The 23088-nt window shown below is 38.8% G+C and overlaps 2 protein-coding genes across 4 annotated transcripts; both read right to left on the bottom strand.

Moving 5' to 3' along the window:
• Positions 1-822: 822 nt before the first annotated feature.
• On the bottom strand, positions 823-7546 carry LOC102220670 (signal-transducing adaptor protein 2-like). Its single transcript, XM_014476001.2, has 11 exons — positions 7285-7546; positions 5673-5744; positions 5469-5588; positions 5316-5372; positions 5077-5228; positions 4872-5003; positions 4713-4782; positions 2485-2587; positions 2265-2360; positions 2043-2171; positions 823-1956 (listed from the first exon to the last, which is right to left on the bottom strand). The coding sequence occupies exons 1-11, from the start codon at positions 7390-7392 to the stop codon at positions 1901-1903; spliced, it is 1095 nt and encodes a 364-aa protein (XP_014331487.1). The 5' UTR covers positions 7393-7546; the 3' UTR covers positions 823-1900.
• A 151-nt stretch (positions 7547-7697) lies between these two features.
• LOC102237334 (endophilin-A2) lies at positions 7698-19143 on the bottom strand. Of its 3 annotated transcripts, none has more exons than XM_014475992.2 (9): positions 18949-19143; positions 15747-15815; positions 15413-15629; positions 14497-14630; positions 14157-14315; positions 12455-12558; positions 11335-11468; positions 11147-11206; positions 7698-10434 (listed from the first exon to the last, which is right to left on the bottom strand). In XM_014475992.2, exons 1-9 carry the CDS (start codon positions 18991-18993, stop codon positions 10247-10249), a joined length of 1110 nt encoding a protein of 369 aa, XP_014331478.1. In that variant the 5' UTR covers positions 18994-19143; the 3' UTR covers positions 7698-10246. The 3 variants fall into 3 exon arrangements, with proteins under 3 accessions (XP_014331478.1, XP_023190765.1, XP_023190766.1); XM_023334997.1 differs by having other exon boundaries at positions 11147-11203; XM_023334998.1 differs by lacking the exon at positions 11147-11206.
• Positions 19144-23088: the final 3945 nt, after the last annotated feature.

The following is a 23088-nucleotide window of genomic DNA, read 5'->3' as shown; positions in this document are numbered from 1 at the left end:
TCAGAGTTATGGCAGAAGTTCCGTCTCACTTCATAATTTCTCTTAAAACAAACAAACAAATAAATAAAAAATAACAACTACTGTGTTCAAACTGTTCATTTTAAGCCAACATTTATCCTGAACATTGTTGTGTAATACAAAGATGGGACAAAAATAAAGACAGTTACATATAGTCATTGAAACATTGAGGACTCACTTTCTGTATTTCAATTTAATCACAACTGCTTATTAGTATTATGTAACATTTAAAGAAATAATTAGTTTTAATTAAAAAAAAAATCCTTAATAATGTCTGTCACTCAGTGTACCATCCAACAGCATAATGTATTTTTCGTTAGGATTAGTTCTAGCATTGCCTCTGGTCTCTAAATCCTATTAGAAATGTGTAATATGTCCTGAATATTGAATTATGAAAGAACAAGTTTGGATTTGAAGGATATTTGCAAGATTTATTTTGAAAGACTAACCTAGCATATCCCAATCTTCTCCCAAAGTATTGTATGGGCATTACTTTACAAACCACTCAAAGTGATGGTTATCCCTGTTCTTTACGCTTTTTCTACCGCATTTTTTCCTTCCACCCAACTTTCCATCGATATGCTTGGAGACAGTACTCTGAACAGCAAGTCTCTGTTTTTTGGACAGCAGCTTAGGCAGCAGTCTTCCTGATGACCGTGATGCCCATTCTTTTCTTAATGCAATGTTCTCGCTCCGTCACTAAGACACGGACTAAATAAAAATAATTTAAAACCAGAAGAGGTTTGTGCGGACAAACATTTTATCACAAATTGACCCAAGGAAGAAATCAAATGCTCTCCGTAATTATCAAAAACACACATTTTTAATAGTAACCATGTATGCATAACAACCTACTGTATGTACAAACATTCAGTAAATTGTTCATCGTATGAAGACACTTAATAGTCAGTTGTTCACAGTTTGATACCAATCTGTAGGGATGGGAGGGGGACAAAAATGTCAAACATGAGGGTAAAAACACTTTACATTTAAGCACCATCAAATGTAATACCTTAGAGAAATAGAGGTTAACATAATACTGTCAAACAGACTCATCAGGCACTTGTGCTTCTGCAAAGATGGTGTGCTGATGACGTTTCTGTCGCTTTGATTTAGAGCCAATACTCCAGGAGGCAGATTGAGACTTTTTTGGTGAAGGAAGAGAAATCAGCTGAATTTTACAGACATGGCTGAGAAGTGGGGAGTCAAAGGCGTCACACAACAGAAGAGATACAGTAGCAGACGAATCCAGCAGGTCAGACGTGGATCACTTAGCAGCTGAGTGGAGAGCAAGAACAATCACTGTCAACAATCAGCAACGTGATGAAAGTTGTTCATCAACCTCAAAAGAGATCTTGGAGCAGAAGGCAGAGAAGTTGTGCAGAATTCAGTTTCTCTCCAGTTCAGTTCGATCTGGATTACTTATCAGTTTTGTTATAAATGGTAGGCGGACAAAAAATTCAGTGCTGAAACAGCCGGGTCTTCTTTCTTTCTGTAGATAAATCAGTGGAGAATACACTTTCAGCTGCTCCGGTGTAAATCTCTGCAATGCGTGGTATGTATTTTTATTAGCAGAACCTTCAGCATCTCGCCAGTCAGACAAATAATAATGTCTCAGCTAGTGGTCTGGAATGTACCGGCAGATTTATAGTTGTTGTGGCACTATGATTGGTCGTAGAGGCAGTTGGTAACAGCTGGATGCATTCAGATAAAGCAAAAGGCCAGCACCATTTTATGAGACAGAGTTATTATTTTTTTTCTTTATCCCCTCGAGTCATAGGAGAAAGAAGAGGCTTTGTAGTGACTTGTCTTCCACCAAAAAGGCACCAGATGAGAACATGCCGAAGCTGGTTTGAAAAAACGTTGGAAGATCTTCCTCATGTCAGTCCTGGCTGGTTTTCCTCTTTTCCAGTGTAAGTTTGAGCTCCTCATTCAGTGCTGTGAACAGATTAAAAAACAAAAAAGCAGTGAAGCCAAATAACATCTGACTGCTGCAGGTGTGAACGACAGACTGTTGTGCTCACTTTGTGTAAGAGGCGAAGGGGACAAGATGAGTCGCCTCATTGGGTTGGTGGGAGAGGCCGGTACCGGTGAGGTCAGGATCCGACGGTCCGCAGCCGGGGACCGGGACAGAGGGCTGGTGCACCAACGGTCTGTGCAAAAAAAAAAAAAAAAAAAAAAAAGGTGAATATCACTGCAGTCTGTCTCCGTCTGCACTAGCTAGGACTTCAGTGGCCAAGACAAACCTTGTTTTGGAGGCAGAGCGGGGACCCTGGGTAAGGGGCTGGAGGGGGCAGTATGGAGGATCTTCTCTCCATTTTCGTCATTAGCAGAAACATATGCTAACAATATGAACAGATTCGGCGTGTTTAGCATTATAGGTTACTCATGAAAGTTGAATAAAAAGCCATGAGAGACAGAAAAATTATTCTTTTTTTGTGTGTGTGTATTTCTCTGTTTTCTCACTGATATTCTCCTCGTACGGTTCTTCCAGAAGGAACGGTTGCAGAGTGCCCGCCGTCTTCTCTACCAAGGCGTCAATGACATCATGCAGTGTTGCACAGGGAATCTGCAGCAGGACATAATCTTTTTCATCTCTCGCAAAACATTTTCAAAACCAATTTGGATAAAATGTATAAATTTAAAATGCACTGTCTGATAGAAAAAGGTAAGGACAAAGTCACAGAATACTTCAACTTTTAACTGGAAGTGAACATTATTTACATTATCTTTTAAATTTGAAAATTATTAAACTACTTCATCAAAATACTTTCTTTCAATTTTTACTGCAAATGTTTTGATTTCACTATACCTGGACGGCATTCTGCAATGCCTTGAAAAGTATTCATAACCCTCGGATTACTTTACATTTGTTCACTATACAACCACAAGCAATTTAAAGTAGTGCTTCACTGCAATGCAGAAGCAAAAAGACTCAATTCAACACAATTTTTTACACATAAAATAAGAAAAGTGTAGCTTGCATTTCTATTCAGCTTTTTTATGTTGTGCATTTCACGTAATTTTATTCAGCTTGAGCAATTTAGCAAAGGAGAATGTGTATAAACTAATTTAGAAGAACCTGAGACTATTATAATGCGTGCTACACATTTTCATGTATTAAGATAATCTTTTTTTCCATTTAATAACGGAGGCTATGGGATGCTGGTCTATCACAAAAATTCCACTAATTTAAGTTTTTAGTTGCAAATTCACAAAAATGAAAAGTGTTTAACATTTATTAATAATTTTGCAGTTAACAGACTGTTACTAAATAAGCTACTATTGAATTGCATACAAAGACATGCCTTGTGGAGCAAATATTTTTGTTAGCCGGTAAAATCTGTATATTTCAGCGTGCCAGTCCCAATTTAGAAACGGAAACCAATGAAATGATGTCACCACAAACACTGTAAGGTGCACCACATTCTCAGGTGCATCTTACCTTAGGTTATTGTTTTCACAAATTTCTAAAAACCATTTCTGAAAACAATAACCTAAGAATATCTGACTTCTCCAAAGTCAGTGCATTAAAGTGTTGTAAGCGCAGGGCTGACATTTTGCTGCTTCAAACTAACTAACTAACTAACCACAGTATGAACATAATTCACTCTTGCGCTGCAACAGTGCGACATCACTGTTTCCAGTTCAGCTGCACACTAGAGAGACTGGATGATTCTCCAGATCTACAGAGATCTGGTGCTGCTTATAGTACTGAAGCAGCACAGCCTCTCCCCTTAAATATTACTCAGCACTGCTGGTGAGGTGGCTGAAAGACCCAACACTTTGCCCTTTGACTGTTTCAAAATATTTATTTATAGACAAATACTATAGATATTCATGGTGTGGAACCCAAAAGAGCATCCCTCATCACTACTAAGGAGTTAATGTTGGAAAAACACTGCAATGGGCAAGCTACAGGAGGTCTGTCAAGCAGCTGACTGCAAGCTCTGCTGGAGCATATAGCCTAGCTAAACAACTGGCTAACACCAGTTTGTTATTTGTGTTTAGCGATGCGCCGAGAAAACAACCAGTTACCAAAATCAGAGAATTTACATTTGAATGACCCTGATACTTTGTTGTTTGGAAACCAAAAGACAAAATCTTTTTTTTTAGTCAGTGAACACACCATGGTAAATCACTGAGTTCTTTGGCGTGGACGTTTTTACAGTTGAATGAGCACCAAGTTGGTCTTTCCAGTAAGATATCATTGAGAAAGCACAGAAGGTGTAAGACAATCCTAGAAAGGAAACAACTATTCTGCTAAGAAAAAAAAGAGGAAGATTTAGAAAAATATGAAATTGTCCACAAAATCTGATCAGTTTATTTTCATGATCAGAACTGGAATGGGTCACCAACTTCAACCAGAGGAGGATCAGATGGATAAAAAGCTAGATAGAGTCAATGAGCAAAGCGTTTTTCAATAGGTTTAGGCTTCTGCTCTGTCTGAACATACTCTCTTTCTGATAATGGCATAAATCTGTGCATCAACACTGTGAACATTTTACTCAAGATTATCATACCAGAAGAATCTCACTGCAGCCCAGAGCTAAAATCAAGGCAGTTCAGGCAGGTGAGGTAAATGTATTAAATGAATGCTCTGAATGCTACTTTCAGTGACATGTCCTGTCATTTATACTAGTCAGATTTTCAACATTTTTAATAGTCCATGCTGAAAACTGAATCACACTTACAGGATTTTCCACATCAATAACATAACCACCTTGGTCTCTCTGAGTGACTCTGTAATGTCTGAACACTGACCTGGATGATAAAGGGAGAGACAAAGGTAGAAGTTGCGTCACTGATTCATTTATGCTACTTAGCTCCCCATATGCTTGGTGTTGGTTTACCCATTGAGGTCCTGGCGGGTAGTGACAGCCAGCGAGCATCCATCTCGACCTGGACGGAGGAGCATGTTGCCACAGTCCGGGTGTCTCTCCAAAAGTACTTCAGCTTCTGTGCGTGACACTGGACGAAAACACCTACGGATTAAAAGTAATATATGTTAGTAAGGAAGTATTTAAATAAAAAACGTAATAGGGAAGCAGAACTCACGGAGGGATCTCGCCCACTAAGGGAACAGAGAGGGGCGAAGGAGGAGCTCGTCCTGGATTGCGGGTTCTCCGTCTGGTCCGTTCTTTTTCTACCACTTCCTTCAGCATTTGGAACTGGCCCGGTAGTAATGTGAGACTGGACGGGACATTCAACTGCAAACCAAAAGATCAAAGAATATTTGCATTACAGAACTAGGTAAAAAAAACTCTGGTAAAGAAATGCAGGAGGCTGATAATCACATCTATAACGGAGTAGAGGAAACCTTTCCACAGCTCCCGGGCCTCCAAGTTTGGTGCCTAAAGGAGACAATTGCACATTTGAATACTTATAAAGATGTTTTTAATGATAAAAAAAAAATGCAAATAATGGTACGAGTTTGTTAAGAAGCATACAGTGAATTTGGTCTCCCCATCTTTCATGCGGAGGATGAGTCTCGCCGCTTCCAGGTTTCTGTCTCGGCTGCTGTCATCTTTGAGGGACACAAACCCACCGAGGTCCAGCTTCTCCACATACTGGTCCACACAAATATCTTTTAGTGTCAGCACAATGTGACGCATTAAAGACATAGAGAAGAAGGTACACACAGTGAAACTTACATGAGCATCCTTAGCGTTATTGAAGAAATACAAAGAGTTCCCACAAAGGCAAGTCCAAAGCCTTCTGGAAGCCTGTCATATACAGATTAACAAGCAGACATGAGGAAAAAAATCATAGATGAGCTGTTGTTGCAATAGAAGAGATGTTTTTCACGCAAAGTGTCGGCTACATTTATTCACATCTCTGGAAAATATGTGTCAAAAACCTTTAAACAAATGTTGTTGTTTTTTTACATCAATAACATATCTCGCACAAAAAAACTTCAGAAATTTCACGTTTGATTTTTTTTTGTTGATTGGAGTCTATGAACTTTCACTGAGGAATCCATAACTTTCTCTTACCCTGTGGCATAAGCAGGAGGTAACAGCTCAATTTCTTTTTGCCACTGTAGACAGAACGAGGACCCGTGTTTATCTGGCAACCACATACCAGAAATATTTTTTAAAAATCAAGTAAAATCCCCATAGCCAACTTTTTTTTTCTATTTTAACCAATTGTATTATAAACCATTATATTCTGATAATTATCCAGAATATATGGGCAAATAATAAATGTTGAGATATTCTTCCTTGGACAGGTCACCCCCTATAGGCATCCTATTGAGAAACTGTGTGCTGAACTAAAGACAAGAGAGAATATACAAAGATTTAGGTTGATGCTTAAAATGGATTTGTCAAAGATTTCTCTCTCTGTATTGAAACCTTAATTTTATATAACTGATTTCAGTCCTATTGGCAAAAGGTGCTTCTACAAAGCATTGGCAACACTCGCTGAATAAATGTACCAGCATTAAAACATTTTTTTATATACTGGAATAAAATGGAAAACTAAAAGCTTTTTAGACACCTTTACCCTAAATGCCAATAAATGTGGCCAGCTGTGCAATGGGTATTCCCCCCCACCGTCCCTCTCTCATTCCCATTTCCTGTCCCAAGAGAAAGATAGTTTAAGTGAGTCTCAGCTGCTGCCAATATGGGACCTTGGATCCCTGTAATATCCTGCACCTGAGCCAGTGTCACATTACGAGCCTGTATTGGATTAAAACGAGCCTAATCAGTGATGGGTGGACATAAAGGAGAGGGGTGTCTTTGTCACCTCACCTATCAAATAAGACAAAAGGCAGAAGAATAATTTGAGAATTACTGCATGCAACGTTACTTAATGCAGTTCTGGGAATTACAAGACTTTAAGTGTTTATGCATTGGAGACTGTGTGATGCGGAAAAAAAAATTGGCAGGCATTCGTTTGCGACATCTAGAGCATATAATGTGATGTTGATGACAGCCAAGAAATGCACGGTTCCCCAGATAAGACACGCAGCGTCTTGACATCAGTACGGATTCCTCGATTCCCATGATCGCCGAGTGATTAGTTGCCGACCCGCTGTCACAAACCCATCCGTTTCGTGGAAAACGAAATGCCCACACAACCAGCGCTCAGATCGCCTCGCCCATTCCAGCACAACAAGGAAGTTGACAGCTTCCAGGGAATGGTGGATCAGCCGGGTATGGCAATCGGCGGCGCGCGTACATCCCACACCCACCGCCAGCGCGCTCCGACCCCCCGCAGCCTGCGGCATGCTCCCGGGTGGGTGTGGTGGACTGGACCTACCTTTTCCTTCGGTCCTCGCTTCTCCAGGTAGCCCTCGAAGTAGCAGGGTGGGAGCTGGGAACGGGGGCCCCCCGAGCCGCAGCGCTGCCTGACGGGTGCAGCCGCCATGAGTGTCGCAGGCTGGGCACTGATTGAGGACAAAGGGACTTATTCGGGGACCGACACGCCTTCCCCGATGAGATAGTGTTCTGGCAACAGCCTAACAGCTGGGTGATACGAGCTGCTGTCTCTGCGGGGGTCATGGATAGGGGTGGGGTTGACCACATGAAAAAAAAACGAAGCAAAAATATTGTGGGGTGATATCCACTTCAATGAGAAATACATGCACATAAGAAGTGCATCAGGACAGTAAATGAATAATTCAAACATTTGATCATTTTCCAATTTAAAAGTGACAACAATTCATCAGAGGATAGAAATATTTAACATTTATTGGAGGAAAATGAACAGCATCTATTCACAGACAATAAAACACACAATACATCAGATTACACTTTGACTAGTATAGCGGTAATCCATGCATTTTGGAGATAATCCAGGATAATCCCACGTTTATTCTTCCCAAAGCATCACAGTTACAGAAAGGTATTAAATCAAAAGCATTTTTACAAATACATACAAATAAAAAAAAGGCTAGCTATTTAATTGAATAGTTCCATTAACATTGTGCATAATGAAATAAAGCTTTAAAGCTGTTAATACTTCATCAGTATTGCAAAGCTGATATATAGTATCGTAAAGTCGGCTGCAGCGGCTCTGAGCTGTGACATCAGCAGCACACAAAACCTGATCTTAGCCCTTTGTTCTACAACATCATTCATCATCTATGATCTAAGCTGAGTCGCAGACCTTCTGCCTCTCTTCAAGGGGGTTTGCTTAGTCAAATGAGGCATGTAAACCCACACCTGAGCCACTGTTATTACTCAGCACAGCAAGGGTCCTAAACATATCACCAATAACAGACACATTAAGAAGTCCGTAGAAGGACAGGCAGTGTGGATATAATTCAAAGTAAGCATACGAGCCTGAGCATCAGAGGCACCGTAGGTTTGGGAAGGGACAGATAATGAGGAAAGGGGCAGGAGTAAGGGGGCAGGTGGTGAATAGAGTGGTGGGGGAGGGCATAATCCACTGTTGTGTCCCCTCCTCTGCAGAAAAAGACCTGTCTGTTCCGCTTGCACTTTAAATAGAGACGGCAGAGATGAGCGGGGCAGGGGGCAGTCTAACAAGGGGATTGTGACAAGGGGGAAAATTTGGCATTTCAACAAACAGCATGAACCGTGACAGTTCATAGTCTGATTGCAATAGGCTTAACTGGAACTGAAACCATTGATTGTGGACAGATCTCCCTTGATATTTGTAAATTTGATACAAAGACACTGGGAGAGAGCATCCTCCATCCAGGTCTGGTGCATAGTTTAAGTCTGAAAGCAAGAGGCAGGTACAGCAACGCCAAGCTCACATCACCACACATTTCCATGCTCCAAATCAGGTCTACAACAGAGCTGAGGAGTGAAAGCAAATAAGACAGAGAATTCATGAAGAAACAACAAAAAGCCCTAACTCCCCACTCCCCAAAAAAACAACAATGTAATGACACTGCCAGCAGTATCAGCTGAGCCTGAGGGGGGAAAAAAGGAACAGATAGAAATCATGTTGGCTTTGGTGTAATGTTGCTCATTATATAGACTAAATCAAATGTCCTTTTACTCATGAAGATTTTATTTTAAGTTAAAATTAGACTGAAACACAGCCATCTGGTAGGACAAATAAGAGAGAACAACCTTTGTTTGGAAGTAGTGTTTCAAAACATATCTGGAGTGCATTTAAAGGGGTAGAGATATTTATGGAGGAACAAAATATGTATTTGCAAGTTAGATTTTTCCAAGTCCCCATCTTGAAAAACAAGATTGTCTCCTAAAGCTGGGAGTCCCAGATTATATTGTAGTTCTGAATCAAATATGACTGCCACACTTCTAAAATCTAGAGAAAGTTGTAGATATAAACATTATTCTCACAGTTTGTGTTCATTTAAATCATTAAATCCTATAGTTCTGAAAATCCCATATTAGTTACCAGTTTCCTTTAGGGTAAAGAACCCATTGAACTATGTGATTAACTTGTACTAGGAAAAGTAATTAGCACCACAACAAGTAGAAAATCCCACTGATTTTCCAATCTGCAGCAAAATCTTGCTCCACTCGGTGCAATCCAGACCTGAGCTCGGACTTGAGAGACAAACATACTGCAGCAATAGAGTCATAAAAGTAATAAAATAGTCTTTTATATTTATCCTAAATTATCCCATGACAGTAGAACCTGCAAACCTAATGTCCAAATTCAGCCATCACTTACAGCTGGAACAATATGAAGTTCTTAAACATCTCAGAACTCATGATTAATCAAACAAATACAAAACTAAGAAAACTCTTTGCATAAAACCACCAGATGGCAGTAGAAGGTAGCCTCAAATGCCTGAGAACATCAGTTTTGTGTAGTGTTGTTCTATTAGTGGCCAAGTCTATAGATGAAAAGGTTAAAAACATGATTGTGTGTAGTTCCAAATAGTCATGATTCAGCAAACAAGATACTGTGAATAAAACTGAATAAGACAAAACGTCATTGCACCCTTTGACACATCTGTTTCTGCTTAGTGTTCAGCTGGAGATGTTGTGTACAAAGTGCATAGGTGCAAAAAATGTTTTACAAAGACGCAGTATATGGCGAATGCACCCAAACATCATGCATCATTTTCCTGATTCAACCCTTAATTGTCCTTAGTGTTTTTATGTTTTCAAATCCATTCCATCTTGACAGAAAGTCTCGAAAAGTTTGCTCAAAAAATATCTCAGAGATACAAAATAAAATATTTCATTTCCTTGCTATGTTTCTGTTTTCATGATAATATATTTTTAAACATCCGTCTTCCCCATTCTGATGCTCCCGTCTTGCCTGTCTTCTGTTAGTGTGAGATTGGCACAATCACTTCCACGTAGTTGTTGGGAAAGTATCCGGTTTGTCCACGGAGTCTTCCTTCAAACCAGTTCTCGTCAATTTGCCTGACCAAGGTGATTATTTCCCCCTCGTAGAAACCCAGCTCTCCATCGTTTTCTGGCACAAAGTCATAGAGGGCTTTACAGCTCGGCTCCCCTGGACACAGACATGGAGAGAAGACAACAGACGCAAGAAGGGGAAAAAGAAAGCATACGTAAGTCCAGCTACTAAAATAAAGACTCACAGTGTTGGCCAGAAGTTTACGTACACTCAGAATCTGCATGAATGTGTGACTCCTTTAAATAAGTTCAGACATATGGTGTCACTAGTGTGACATTTGAAGAGTCTTTAGAAAACACCACTGATGGAAGGTTTCAAAGAAGAGGAAGCGAAATGTTATAACTTATTAGTTCTCAGGTGATTAAAACTTCAGAAGCTCAAAATCAGAGCATCTATAGGATTTTTTGAATTTAACAAAGATTTTGAGATTCAGAAGTTTCAGTGGTCGGTGAAGAAATCGTCAGATGTATAAAATTCAGCCAAATTTACATACTTCCAACTGGAAACTTCATTTAAAATGTTCAATTTTAAATAAATCAAAAATAATATAATGTGAGCTGCTGATGATTCCATACATCTGAAGATCTGGTAACAGAAACAGTCAACACTTGTTCCCCTTTTATGTTCTGCTCTGCTGAAAGGGATCAGTTGACACAATAAACATTCAACAGAGTTAGTAAAAAAGAACAAAAAAAAAAACAGCCAGAGAAGTGCATCCATGTCACTGCCACACACATGTGCAACAGGTTAAAAGAAAGCAGTCAAGTTTTGTGGTTAATTAGTAGGTAATCTTCTTCTGTCCACTCACGCGGTTTGCTCTTGACGGAGGGTCTTTTGACGGGTGGAGGTGGATACTGTGCTTGGGCTGCTTAATGTTGCAGAAAGGGAAATAATTCTGTCAGAAGGGTGATGCGGATGTGCAACGTGTTTTCCTAAGATGGGGGGGATTGGCACGTACTCACAAAGATAAAGCAAAATACACAAAAGTAGTTTTACCAGGAGTGTATGCCGGGGGGCTCACAGGACCTGCTGCGTATCCTCCATTCGAGTGCTCTTCGTCTCCATAATCAAAGGATTGTCTGGGTTTAGGTTTGAATTCACGCTTCGGGCGGGACTGAGCTTCATTTACCCTGCATCAAAATCAAAATAAAATGCAAAAATTACATTTCTGATCTCAGTGCAAGTATAGAGCAAGTGAAAAGGAACCTAAATGGCCTCCTCTGTGGCTTTCCCACTGAGTCAGAGTCTTCATTGCAAATTAGATTTGGATTTTCTGAACATAAATGTTTGCCACTCTTTCAGGTTTTATTTGTTAAGGTAAACTCAAAACCACATTATTAGTCATTATTTTCCTTTTACTTCACAATTATTCTCTATGTTGTGTTGGTCTATCACGTGTTGGAATTGTGGCAAAATTTGAAAAAAAAAAAAAAATTAAAATGGATACAAATAGGCAAAACACACCACAATTTCTAGACATTTAGAAATATTTTCAGATCTGTCTGTAGGTTCTGCATAAATTTCATTTAGTAGCAGTAAAGGCAAATGTGACGCTTGATCATAAAGGTTGTTGACCCAGGCAATAAACTGTCGGAAGTAATTTCTTGAGCCGCCTGGAGATTGAAATCCATTTCTTGGAACTTTTGGCTTTAAAACTAGTTATGTATAGTATCCCTAGAATGAGGGGATACAAACTTAATCTTATGTCAGTGTGTTTATACATTCTAATCTTCAAAATGCTTGCAATAGAACCGAAGAAGAAGACAAATTAGATTTAAATGAATAAATTTTATTTGGCAAGGCTTGTGTACTTTCCTGAATAACTATGTCATGATATCAGTGGAGAGGGGTGGAGCTCAACTGGCTGAGCGGGAGCTACAGGTACAGAGGTTGTCGGTGCAAAACTGCTCATTTTCTCTCAGTGTCTGCCCAATTTAAATATTGCGGTTTCCAATTAATTGCTATGAGCACCAAAAACATATATATTTTTTTATTTTTGGGGGGGCACTCTGAAGACCTGAAATCAGTTGTATTTCGGTTTCATTAACAGCTATTTTTAAATAATAGCACATTTTTAAATAGTAGGATAAACAGTAAAGGCAGTGAAAGAACTGACCTTTCTTTCAGTCTTTCTGTGACCTCCTCCAGGATCTCAGTGGCCTGCCTGTGGTACTGCAACAGGGACTCTACAAAGGCAGACAGCTGACTCACCTGCTCCACCTACATGTGAATCAGCAGAATACTTTAGAGCAATTAAGATAAATAAAAAGTAACAAGAACGGAGAATGAGTTTTTCCACAAGATTGTTTTCACATGTTTACTGAGGTTTTTGTTTTCTAAGGCAATGAGTTTAGATTCCCATGTGTTTATCACCTGAATTAAAAAACCTTAATTTATGTGGAAGAGACATGAAAACAGTAAACATCAGAAAAAAGTCTGGTTCGACAAGCTTGGCCTACAGCAAGTCACCATGGAAAGAAAAAAGAGGCAGCTGGAGCACGCTGTTCCTGAAGATTTGATGTGCTGACTCAGTTTCAAGAAGCATGCATAAAAAACACCCATCTGAGCTTATTTTTATAAAGAGAGGGTAACGGATTAGTCACAGAAACACAAAAATGCATTCTATCTTTCTGATTTAAACCATGTTCAATACAATTTTATAAGATTTGTTCATTTGTTTTTACATTTAAGTGTAAATGTACAAAAATCTTGCATTGAAATTTATGTCCAAGATGCTGCTATAAATTATTATATGCAATAGGCACTGGATTATATTAAATATTCTTTATTCATTTTGCAACATGTGGAATAAGGTCACAAGAGGAATATTTCAAATATCTAATCCACCACACCAAAACCATGTTTGCACACCATACCCTTTTTTCACTTCACTTGCTGTAACTGAGAAAGCCAAGGTTATGTTTTAATTCTTTTTACTGATGTGAATTGCTATCTTCCAAAAAAAGGTCTAATACTGGTAATTTAGTTAGTGAAATACAATTAAGTTGATTTTATCAACTTAATTGTGTGTCGAAATCATGAAGTGGTCTGAAATCTCTCAATATTTTGGTTCCTACAAATTTCTTCTTGAAAATTATATAATCTACTTTTTTAGATTTTTTCTGAAGTTATTTTAAAAAAAATCTGCCTATTTAGAAAAGAATTTACCTAATTAAATTGCATTTTATTTCACTTTATTTTGCAAACTAAGATCGACTCCATTTCAAAAACTTGATCAAGTCTGGCTTGGATTATACAAAGACAAACACAGAATCCTAAAATCAGTTTTTGACACCTTCACTTAATGTTTGTAAAAAGCTCAGCCCCAGTCATAAACCTTTAGGATAAACGGGCAGTGGATTTTTTTTGTATTTTCTAAGAGTATATATTTATGAGAGGGTCTGTGTAACCAAAATGTTCAATTAGATGGGCAAAAACTGAACTTTGCTGTGTTAACTCACAGATGAAGAACATCATCTTATTACAAAGGCTCCAACATGTTTCCATCTGCTGCTCTCTGTTTTATCTACCTTTGCACTCTTGAGAAATATCAGACAGCATTGCCAGACAGCATAAAAAACGCATAAAATTACATTCCTAATATTGTATGGATCATAATGGACGATCAAGTGGGAGACTGCTTCACTGTTTCCAATTGCTTTAGCATGTCCTCTATGACTCGTTTTATGGACTCCTCTGTATGATTAGTTGCGGTAAACTTAAACATCTTTTAACCAGCTTAAAAGAGAAAAATGAAAACGTATGTGATATCCATTTATGTAAGAAGGACAATCAAGCCAAGGCAGTTGCAAACTTACATCAGTTTCCAACAGATTCTGCATGGAGCTCTCAGCCATATCTTTGGACTCGTGGAACTTCTCCAGGGACAGCCTAATCTCTTCATCTGGGATTTTACCTTGACGCTTCTTTTTATAGTCATAGTCCAAACGGCGGCCTTCCAACTTCTTTAAGTGGTGCTGTGAGTTAAACACACAGGGGTGAGGTTATAAATGTCATTTGAAATAAGACTTATACAGTATATTGTCTCTGTGATTTTTTTTGTGTTATTTTTCCCAGTGCACCTGCCTTACAAAGCACAAACCTTGCAGTTCAGTGCAAAACCTGTGTGTAGATAAACTTATCACATCTTTGTTCTACCTGAATATCTTTGATATCCTTCTCAGCGACCGCCTGCAGTGGGTCAATGAAATTCTGCTTCACGTCAATATCCAGGGAGTCCTTCACTTCAGCCAGCCTCTTCATCGCCTCTCCAACATCCACCAGAGCTCCGCCTATAAAATACACACAAGTAGAAAAGTAGGAAATTCTGACTGCCTTGGGTCAATATTAAATCAGTAGATATTTGCACAGTCACAATGTATAACTGCAGATCTTTTCTCAAACACAAGTTCCTTCCCCAGCAGGGGTGGAACAATGTTACATAGAAAAAAAGATTGATTTGCACAGCTGCAGTTTAGTTTGTGATTTTCATAATGCTAAAGTTCCAAGGAAAATTATTTGTAGTTCATAGAAAGACGAGCCAGTCTGGAAGAACATCAGTGTTTTCTACTCATATTTAACATTCTTAATACAGACTCTGCCGTTAGTTCAACTTGAACATCTAGTTGCTTTTCTCTACTACCATATACTGTACAGCTTGGTTCTAAATTTGAATAGAGCTGAGTTCTAAATAAAGTAATTGTAAAACTGAGTGAAATGCAAAACATTAACTCGACAGAAAAACGAGGTCAGCTTTTAAAAATGTTATGTTGACCAAGTACAACAAACAATATAAACAAACCGTATTCTGGTTTCTGTTGCTGTGTGGATATAGAATGAGCTTTCATTTAAAGATGGGAAGTTCACCACCAAATGCCAGCTGAATGTGCTTTTCAAACAGAATGAGAAGTATGAGCGTTTTTCACTTCCCGAGTGTTTTTGGTTTCTTGTGTCATCGAAAAATGCCCCCAGACTTAACACGAGGTTGTTTTGTAAGAGCATAAAATAATATACATCGATAGATCTATAGAAAAACGTCCACACTACATCCCCAAAACGGTTCCACAAGTCTTACCAAAGCTATTGTCCTCCCCTATGTCCCGTCCATATTTAGTCATAGACTCCCCCAGAAGTCCCTCTGGCTGGGGATAACCAGGACTGTTCACCTGCCCACGGATTTTGGACACTGTGTTAAGCATGGTGAGCTTAGCTCTCGATGCAGGATTGGGCTGCAGGTACTCTGACGTTTTCCCAATGACATCCACTACTGCTTTACTGGTAACATCTGCTTTCTGTAGGGACATGAAAAGGCAAAAAAAAAGGAGAAAAAAAGAGAGCATTTGTCAAAGAATCATCGGTAGCCTTATTTGGTTTGAGCAAGATCATCCAGCTAATTATGCTGCAATTACCCTTTCAAGTTCTTTAAAGTCTTCATCCAGTTTGGTTCCTTCTGCACCTCCAACCTTTTCACTCATCATCTGTGGAAATAAAGCAAGTAGAAGGATTACTTTCAAGAATAAATTTCAATGTTGATGTAATGACATAATTACAATTCAACTACTTAACAGATACTTTTTGAGCTCCCAGGAGCGCACAGGGACACGTCGTTGTTTCAGGATCATGAACCAAAGCCTTGGTCCAGGACTATAAAGTGCCATGCTTTTTCTTCCTAATTTATGAGAAGTAATCCTTTTGCACTGCGAGCAACCTCCTAGCGTCTGTCCTTAAGAACTCCAATTTCATTTAAAGGCTTCTCCACTTTTTTCCATCAGGTCAGCAAATGCATCACAGTTTCCTACATGATGACCACAGGCAATGCTTTGTTTTACTGTGCAAATATTTTACTTTATAATCTCTATTTTACACACACACACACACGCACGCACGCACGCACACACACACACACAAGTGGTTCAAAGCTTAATAGAAGACTGAAAATGTGCTAGTCTACATGTATAGAATATAGATAGATATACCAGATGGATTTAACCAGATGATTATTTTCTCTAGTTTAAATAAAACCACTTAATTAGCTTGTCTGGAATGTACATAATCTCAAAACCCTCTCCAAACATGAATGAAGAATAATCCAATAACACTCAACAACAAAAAAGGGGTTGTTTCAGCATTTTTTTGGGATTCCTACAGTAGTACGCTAAAAAGTTAAGATAAGTTAAAAATTAGAAGTATGAACAATTTACTTCCTACACTAATTACATCAGCTACAACTGCCAATATAATGATTTGCAATCAACATTTTATGATTTGGACTTTTTCATTTTAACAATAGCTACAGCCAAGTCACACTGACGTGTATCTACAGTCCCCCACATGCAGCCTGCAGGTACTTGCGTGCATCTGTGATTGCTCCATATGTCAAACAAGTTTAGCTCTATTCAACGGTTAGCTCCGTCCAACAGTGAAGCATCTGATCCACTGTCAAATGGTCTGATTTAAAGCACTAAAGGCTAGAGTGACTTCAAGTTTGGAAGTAGACCAATGTTACTGATGATAAATTGCAGGGTTTCATTACAAACCACAGAAAGACAAGCAATATGCAAGATTTGCAGCTAAAAAACACTGAGGGGCGGCTGCTGATCCACTGGTACAGACGAAGTTGCTGTGAATTATTTTTACAGTTGCTGAATGCACACTATGAAGACAGACAGGTTGCTCCATTTTATATTTAGAGCGATGTTTTAACAGCTTTATGCCTTTATTTGTATGTATATTTTATATATATGTCATTAGCAGTAGCCTTACAACATATGATTAATATTTCACAGTTATGTGTATATTTTTCACATAACTACTAAGATCAAAAAAACTACTAAGATAACATCTCTAAATTGGCTTTTTCCAAAATATCTACATGGAAGTCTATCCAATAGACTGGATATTTTCCAGTTAACCTTGCATGTAGATATTTTGAAAAAGCCAATTTAGAAATGTTATCTTAGTAGTTTTTTTTTTTAATTTTTTACACAAGAACCTCAAAGCAGCTCCTTTCTTATATTAGCATAACAAGATCCTGCCAGGCAGCTTTTGCTTGAACCTCACCAGTCTCTTCATTTTCACTCCTTTTAAAACCAGATGAACAAGTTGACATTAGTGGGTTTTTTCCAGGCATTTGCCAAAAGAAATCTGGATGGCAAATGGATGAACTTCTCAGGTACACAACACGCCTCAGTATTTGGCCTGTAAAACATCTGTTGTAACCAATCCATACTGCCATTGTAAAGGTATAAAAGACCATACTATCTGTACAACCAACCCATCTATTATCAATGTTAACTACAAAGTATGACTACTGGACAAACCTTTAACCTAGAAGAGGTATGGTCGGAATTAAAGATGACTCAGTTCTATTTATTGCTGCAGTAAACCATCCCAGTGAATGAGCCAGAACAATGACAGAACCTGAATGAAGTCATCGTTACCACGTCTGTCATTTCCCCAGAGTGACAAGTCCGAATATCTTGGGTGAAACCAGTCAATTACATACAGGCTATCATCTGCAATCACATGGCACTGAGTGTCTGCCAAAGACAGAGCCATTACTTCATTTGTATGATATTCCACCAAAAACAAGCACCTGCTGCAACAATGCTGCCACCAAAACAAAGCCTACTGGTTTAGCAAGTCATGGCATACTGGGAGGTATGTTTGTATGAACAATTACATATTTAACCTACAAGCCTTCAGCAGTCACCCTCAAAATAGAGGGTGAAAACTTGACTGAACAAATGCAACAAAATCAGAGGAGCCTTATTATGCTGTCTATTATGTAGTCTTCAATAAGGAACGCCACATTAAATTACTTGGCAAAAATCATTCAAATTAATAAAAAAAAAACTGTTAAATGCAAAACATTCCAGTTCCTTTATATTATCTTCTTTTTTTCTTTTACCCTTGTTGAAAATAAATAAACATTGACCATGACTTTTTTAAAGTATGACGGAGAAAGCAGAAATACAGTTCTAATATGCGTATGAATGTAAACAATTTAAATGAACTAACCAACTCATTTAGGCTCTTGCGTCATAATCTTGCCTCAAATGTCAAAAGTGGGGATAAATATAAATACGATATAAAATCTACGTTTTACCCCATGACTAGACAAAAATAAAACCCTTTATGTCTGATTTAGGGGAGATAAACCTCTCGAACAGATGGCGCTAATCCTGCGCACTCTGGCGCTAATATAGCGAGCATTTAGTTAAAACGAAACTTGGCAACAAACTACAGAAAATAAACATCTCCAGTTATATGTTTATGAATAAAACTTTGCTTAAAAGACAGTATTGGCTCTAAAATGAAGAACCCACATCTAAACCAGACAGACTAACTAATTAACTAACCAGAGCGTCGGCAACTAAGTTTAGTTAAACCTGAGATTAGCATGAGCTAATTTAAGACTTTAAAGAGTTTAATCGCAACACGAATTTGTGTCTTTTCTAATTCAAAACATTTTCCAGACCTAGAAGGCTTGTTTTGGTTCCCGAAAATCTTTTCTACTTTAGGTAACCTGGTAGCTAAAGGCCAGAGCAACAGAAGCAGGAGAGCAGCGGAGCTGTGGCAGCGACTGGCTACAGAAGTCAACTCGTTTACCTGACTGGCTTTGAAAAATTGCTTCTTAAATCCTGCGACCGACATCTTTCCAGCGCTTCCTCCTTGTCCTCTCTCGGGAAAATGTGTGCAAAAAAAGCTTCTGTGAACGACTGCAGCCCTAAATCTGTTGAGGAAAACCCGTCTCCAAACTTTGCTCCGCGGACAAGAAACTTGCTAGGCAACCACCACTTCCTGGCTTCCAGAGTGGGCGGGACCGAGCTGGTTCAAAACACACACGTAGACACAAACAGTGGGTCGGTCCACTTCCTTCTACGGTGACTTTATTGCACTAATTTATTATTCACCTTATTACGGAATTTAGCTGCAGTCCACGTTTGAGCATGTGTGTTAAGAGTTTTACTTCTGTTATTATTTATTTTGAGTTAATATTTGATCTAGTTAAAAAAACAACACTAATCGAAAGCAATAAAACAGCTTCTCAGAGGATGACTCTAAGAGAAAATCACTGCAACAAAATCTACATTTCTATATTGAGCCTGATAAGACATGTACCCCAAATAATAAAGACTACTGGCTATAATAAATGGCACCACTGTGCAGTAGAATGAGAGAGACTGTTGTTGCAAGAATAATACCCTGGGTGAGCTATTCCCTCCAACTATAACCATTCCCTCCAGTCCACAAACTTTTTTACGTGAGCTGCACCAATCAACTGGAAAGAAATCAAGATCAGAAGGGAAAGAGTGACTTCAGGGGCTCGATTAGTAGATCAAAAGCTTTTTTCTTTTCTTCCTGTTCATTAAATGTGTCAAAACACAACATTTCTGCTATATTTTTCTGTCAAAACACCAAGAACCTGGACTTAAAATCAGGTAGAGCTCAAGAAATGTGCTTTGATGCATAAATGAAGATAATGTTGTAGTTCCCTTATTTCATTATTTTTTGATGGGTCCACAACAGCCTGCAATGGCATATTTTATAAGGAGACGTCATTGGAAAAATATTGGTCAAAACTTGAATCAGTAATTGTCACATCCTTACCAAAACCAGAAATCTGAATTGACCCAACAGTATTTCTTTTGCCGAGATAGTTTTCTGGATGAACACTTGACGAAAGACTACTTTAAAGACACTCGCCACAATTATGTTCAGTGGCATCTTCCTGTCTCACTAATGAGTCACGTAGATGGTGGTGGTCTCATTTGTTGTAATGCAGATGTTGCTCTGGGTCTGTTGTGGTGAAGAAAGAGCTGAAGAGCAAACCTCTTGATTTTCCAAGCTGTTCACCCTTCTGCTCACACGTAAGGAAATGACATATGAATCAAGGCTGAAAGGACAAGATCCCAGACACATTTAAATGAAATGACCTTCTTTCATAGGGTGAGGAGCACCATCTTTGCAGGGGGAGCTCAAAGTAGTACCGCTACTCCTCTGGATTGAAGTAAGTCACATGAAGTTGCTCAGGCATCTGATCAGGAAGCTTCTCTTTGGAGGTTTTCCTTTGACGTCCTGTTGGGAGGAGACCAGGTAGATCCCACATGTCCCTTCTGGCCTTTTGTGCAAGATGCTTCTATTTTTCCTACTACCCCTGCAACCTGATCTCAGAAAAGCTGAAGAAACCGGATTGATGGAAATGCCTCACCCAAATAGGGTTTAATCTGTTTTTTAAGTTTTTTCAGTTGAAAGTAATGGTAGTTGAAGTATTTTAGAATTGAAAGAGGATCTAATGCAATCCAGATTCATCAGAAAAAAGACAGTTATTTAGACTACAGGATTAAATATGAAGTTTCAAATCAAATAGTAGCTTCAGCATCATTGCAGGTTTTCTATCAGTACCCACACTTTGCAGAACACGGGGCTCTGAATTTCAGATTGCTTGTAAGAGTAGATAGGCAACAAAAACTACTTAGTGGCAACTCGGTTGACTTATTTTTTCCAACCACTTGTATTGCCCCCTGAGCATTGGCACCCCTGGTGGTGAGCCATATTCCTCACATCAGAAAGCACCAGGGAACAATAATACTAAATTGTTTTTCCCATTTAATTGTTGCAACACTGAATGTTTGTTCATCTAAAATTTTCATTTAATTCTTATTAAACATGTAGCTTGTTGAATGGATCCGGCTAGTATGATGCTACAAAACTCCTTTTGGACATGCTGGATCATGAATAAAGGTTTAAAACTTTTGCACAAACCTAGAATAAAAGATAAAGTTGCACACCAAATAAAAACACAAACATCTCCAAAGGAAAAGAAACCATTTATTACATTCTCAAAACCACATATAATGTATCCGGTTGGACAACAATATATACTGAGCTGTGTGACTCTGTTATTCTTGAACTAGTAAGATACCTGTAGTACATTTTGTCATTCAGGGAGACAAAAAGGGGAGTCAAACTATATACTTTTTTTTTTGTTTGATGTTTTCCTAAAAGTCTTTAAATAAAAAATAAATCACTGACTTTACGAGACCAAAGGTGAAGACACATGAGAAAAATGTGGATAAAAGACTGACGAATAACTGAAAAATCACAGCAAAAGAAACATGAAAACCCCGATAACAAAATTTCGTTTGAACACTAACTGATTTTTTTTTTTTTTCCGTTTTGTTTCATTTTAAAATCCTATGAATCTGAACTTGATTGTTACAACATTAGGACAAACAAAGACGGGCTTGGACACTTTGTGGTTAACATTCACAAAAATAGAGCTTACGTCCACAGTGATTATGGTTATGGGTCTTAGGTGCAAAGGGTGTGAGGAGTACAAGGCTAAAAAGATGACACTTGCAATAAAGGGACAAGAGATCACAGCTATCTCCCTGAGCAGCAAGCAGAGGGTCCTCATGTTCTGCTCAAAAACGACACAGCACCCCGAGTAAGACATTGTCATCACCTTCGGAACAGTGTGTTATGTACATGAATGAATTGTAAACAGTTATGGCTGATTTTCTTTTGTGGCAGACATGGAGTAAAAATAATGAACAAAGAAAAAATAAAACAAATCGACTGAAGTCTTACTGGCATGGAAGCAAAACTCAGGGGGGCAGCTGGTAACTCTGTCTGGCCTTGGACTAGTGTCAAGTGAGAAACAGGAAAGTATAAGTGCTTGATATTTGGAAAAGTGTCGGGTGTAGGACTAAAGGAGAGAAACTCCAAATGTACAAAATAATACAGTTGCACCAACCAGCAGAGAGGTTTCATGATGCATATGGACCATCGCAATCCCAGCCTCGAGCTAGATGCAACGCTTTCGGCAAAACACAAATACATCAACGTATTCCTGACGTGCTTTCTGCCTGTCAGAAACATCTGGCAGTGTTTCCTCTGTCGCTATGTAGTCCGTTAAGTCGTCTTTTGGCTTGCTGTCTCTCTTGCTTAATGTCCGCGTTCGTCCTCTTGTCTCTTTCAGCAGGGGTGGGCAGCAGCAGTGCAGAGCGAAAGCCAACAGTTCAAAATGCAAGGCATTTTTCTTTCATTACTGTGTGCGAGTTTGCTGCCTCTCCCTTGCTATGATAAATCAGCAACAAGTGTCCACCCCCTCGCTTGCAGGATGGCCGTCCCTTTGCCGTTGGGCCAAGAGGGGGTTGTTGCAGTGGAAACCTGAGAATACTGCCAAGAGAGGAAAAAATCATCCAGAAAAAAATAAAATAAAAATAATAATAAAAAAAGATCTGAGTCCAAATATCTGTTGTGCCTCCATATCCGCTTTACTCCTTTTTCTTCCCCCACACACTCTTACTCTTTCCATAAAGTCACATAGATATCTATTTACATTCTTATTTAAAATATTTTTTTTTCTTATAAACGTGTATATAAATTAAAGATAGTTTCATCTTTTCCTGTGTCTAAGTGGCATTTACAAGGAAGGGGTTGTGTGGGACTGAGGTTTTTTCATTGCATTACAAAAGCCTATGAAAAGGCAGCACCTAACACTATTTACTGTGAGTGAAACTGATTGCTGACTTCACCACAGGCCGTGAGTTGGTTTCTATGTGTTTTTCTATGCATGTCAGAAGAACCTCTGATCTGTGATCTTGGTCCCTAAGTGCGGATCAGTGAAAGGATGCATGGAAATGCATGTGCATCCCTCTGAGATGCATAACATTGAGAACTTTTGACTAACATCTGCGCCAATATTGACATCGTGCCAGTTCCGTGTGAGAAGCTTTGCTT

This window comes from Xiphophorus maculatus, chromosome 6 (assembly GCF_002775205.1).
Source record: "Xiphophorus maculatus strain JP 163 A chromosome 6, X_maculatus-5.0-male, whole genome shotgun sequence".
Classification (NCBI taxonomy): Eukaryota; Metazoa; Chordata; class Actinopteri; order Cyprinodontiformes; family Poeciliidae; genus Xiphophorus; species Xiphophorus maculatus.
Note: the sequence above shows the minus strand (reverse complement) of the source record. Positions and strands in the feature narration are given on the sequence as shown.